Source organism: Sinocyclocheilus grahami, unplaced genomic scaffold (assembly GCF_001515645.1).
Source record: "Sinocyclocheilus grahami isolate Dianchi unplaced genomic scaffold, SAMN03320097.WGS_v1.1 scaffold1130.1, whole genome shotgun sequence".
Taxonomy (NCBI): Eukaryota; Metazoa; Chordata; class Actinopteri; order Cypriniformes; family Cyprinidae; genus Sinocyclocheilus; species Sinocyclocheilus grahami.
In genome coordinates this window covers 339,797-340,661 of record NW_015506309.1, presented here as the reverse complement: position 1 = coordinate 340,661, position 865 = coordinate 339,797, and the positions used below count along the sequence as shown (strand labels likewise).

The 865-nt window shown below is 37.7% G+C and overlaps 1 protein-coding gene across 1 annotated transcript in view; it reads right to left on the bottom strand.

Moving 5' to 3' along the window:
• LOC107567134 (mucosa-associated lymphoid tissue lymphoma translocation protein 1) overlaps nucleotides 1–865 on the bottom strand; it is a gene marked incomplete at its 5' end in the record, with an annotated part of 24,100 nt that overhangs the window by 11,343 nt on the left and 11,892 nt on the right. Inside the window, 3 exons of the mRNA XM_016252752.1 lie at nucleotides 125–328; nucleotides 427–450; nucleotides 535–558. Coding sequence (XP_016108238.1) covers nucleotides 125–328; nucleotides 427–450; nucleotides 535–558 — 252 coding nt within the window. The remainder of the gene's footprint in view (nucleotides 1–124; nucleotides 329–426; nucleotides 451–534; nucleotides 559–865) is intronic.

Below are 865 nucleotides of genomic sequence, written 5' to 3'. Positions count from 1 at the left end.
GCAAGATGGCTCAAACATTTCTATACTTTCCTAAATCATCATGCTTGTTTACTCTTTCAAGGCAATTACAGTACAGTGTTTATAGGAGACTACAGTAGCATAAACTACATAGAAGCCACAGTACCATACACTCCCTTATGAAGCAGGGACAAGAACTCCTCCACAGCGTTCCTCATCTCTGACTCAGTTAGATCCAGCAGAGACACCACTTTGAAGTTCAGTTGTCGCAGCAGATTGGTGAGGTCATACACGTCAACCATGGGTGCTTTCAGCTGTGGGTGGTTTCGATATGTGAGGTTACCAATCAGAAGAGCCACTTTGTCTGTAGCTGAAGGAAGAAAAACATTCACTGTGAAAAAAAGAAAAAACTCCAGCCAATTTGTATTCAAGTTGCGTTAATTCATAGAAATGATTTGGTCTACTCACCATAAGGTTTCTCAAGACTGTAATCTGATGGGAAAAAGTCATAATCATTCACTGACTCCATGAAAGCCAGAAATGTTGAAGACTAAATGTGACGGGAACATAACTTACCCCTATTAAAAGTCAAAAAATCATCTATAAGAGAGAAATTTATTAGGTATTTAGATTATGCATATTTGAGAAAACATGATTATGACAGTAATGACGAGAAAAGAAAGCTTATAGATCACAAGAGGAAACTATTTTTCAAGACCAAAAAACTATGTTTGAGGTATAACTAACCCCATCCTGCCACAATTAACCCTTACCGCCATTTAACAAAAACATTTCATCATGTTCTCAAACTGCAGTTATTACAACTGGAATGGAAAGGCTCTCATTTTTTTTGCAACAGTCATGCAGAGCTGCATTACTGAAGGCATCAGATCTATCAAAGTGTCTT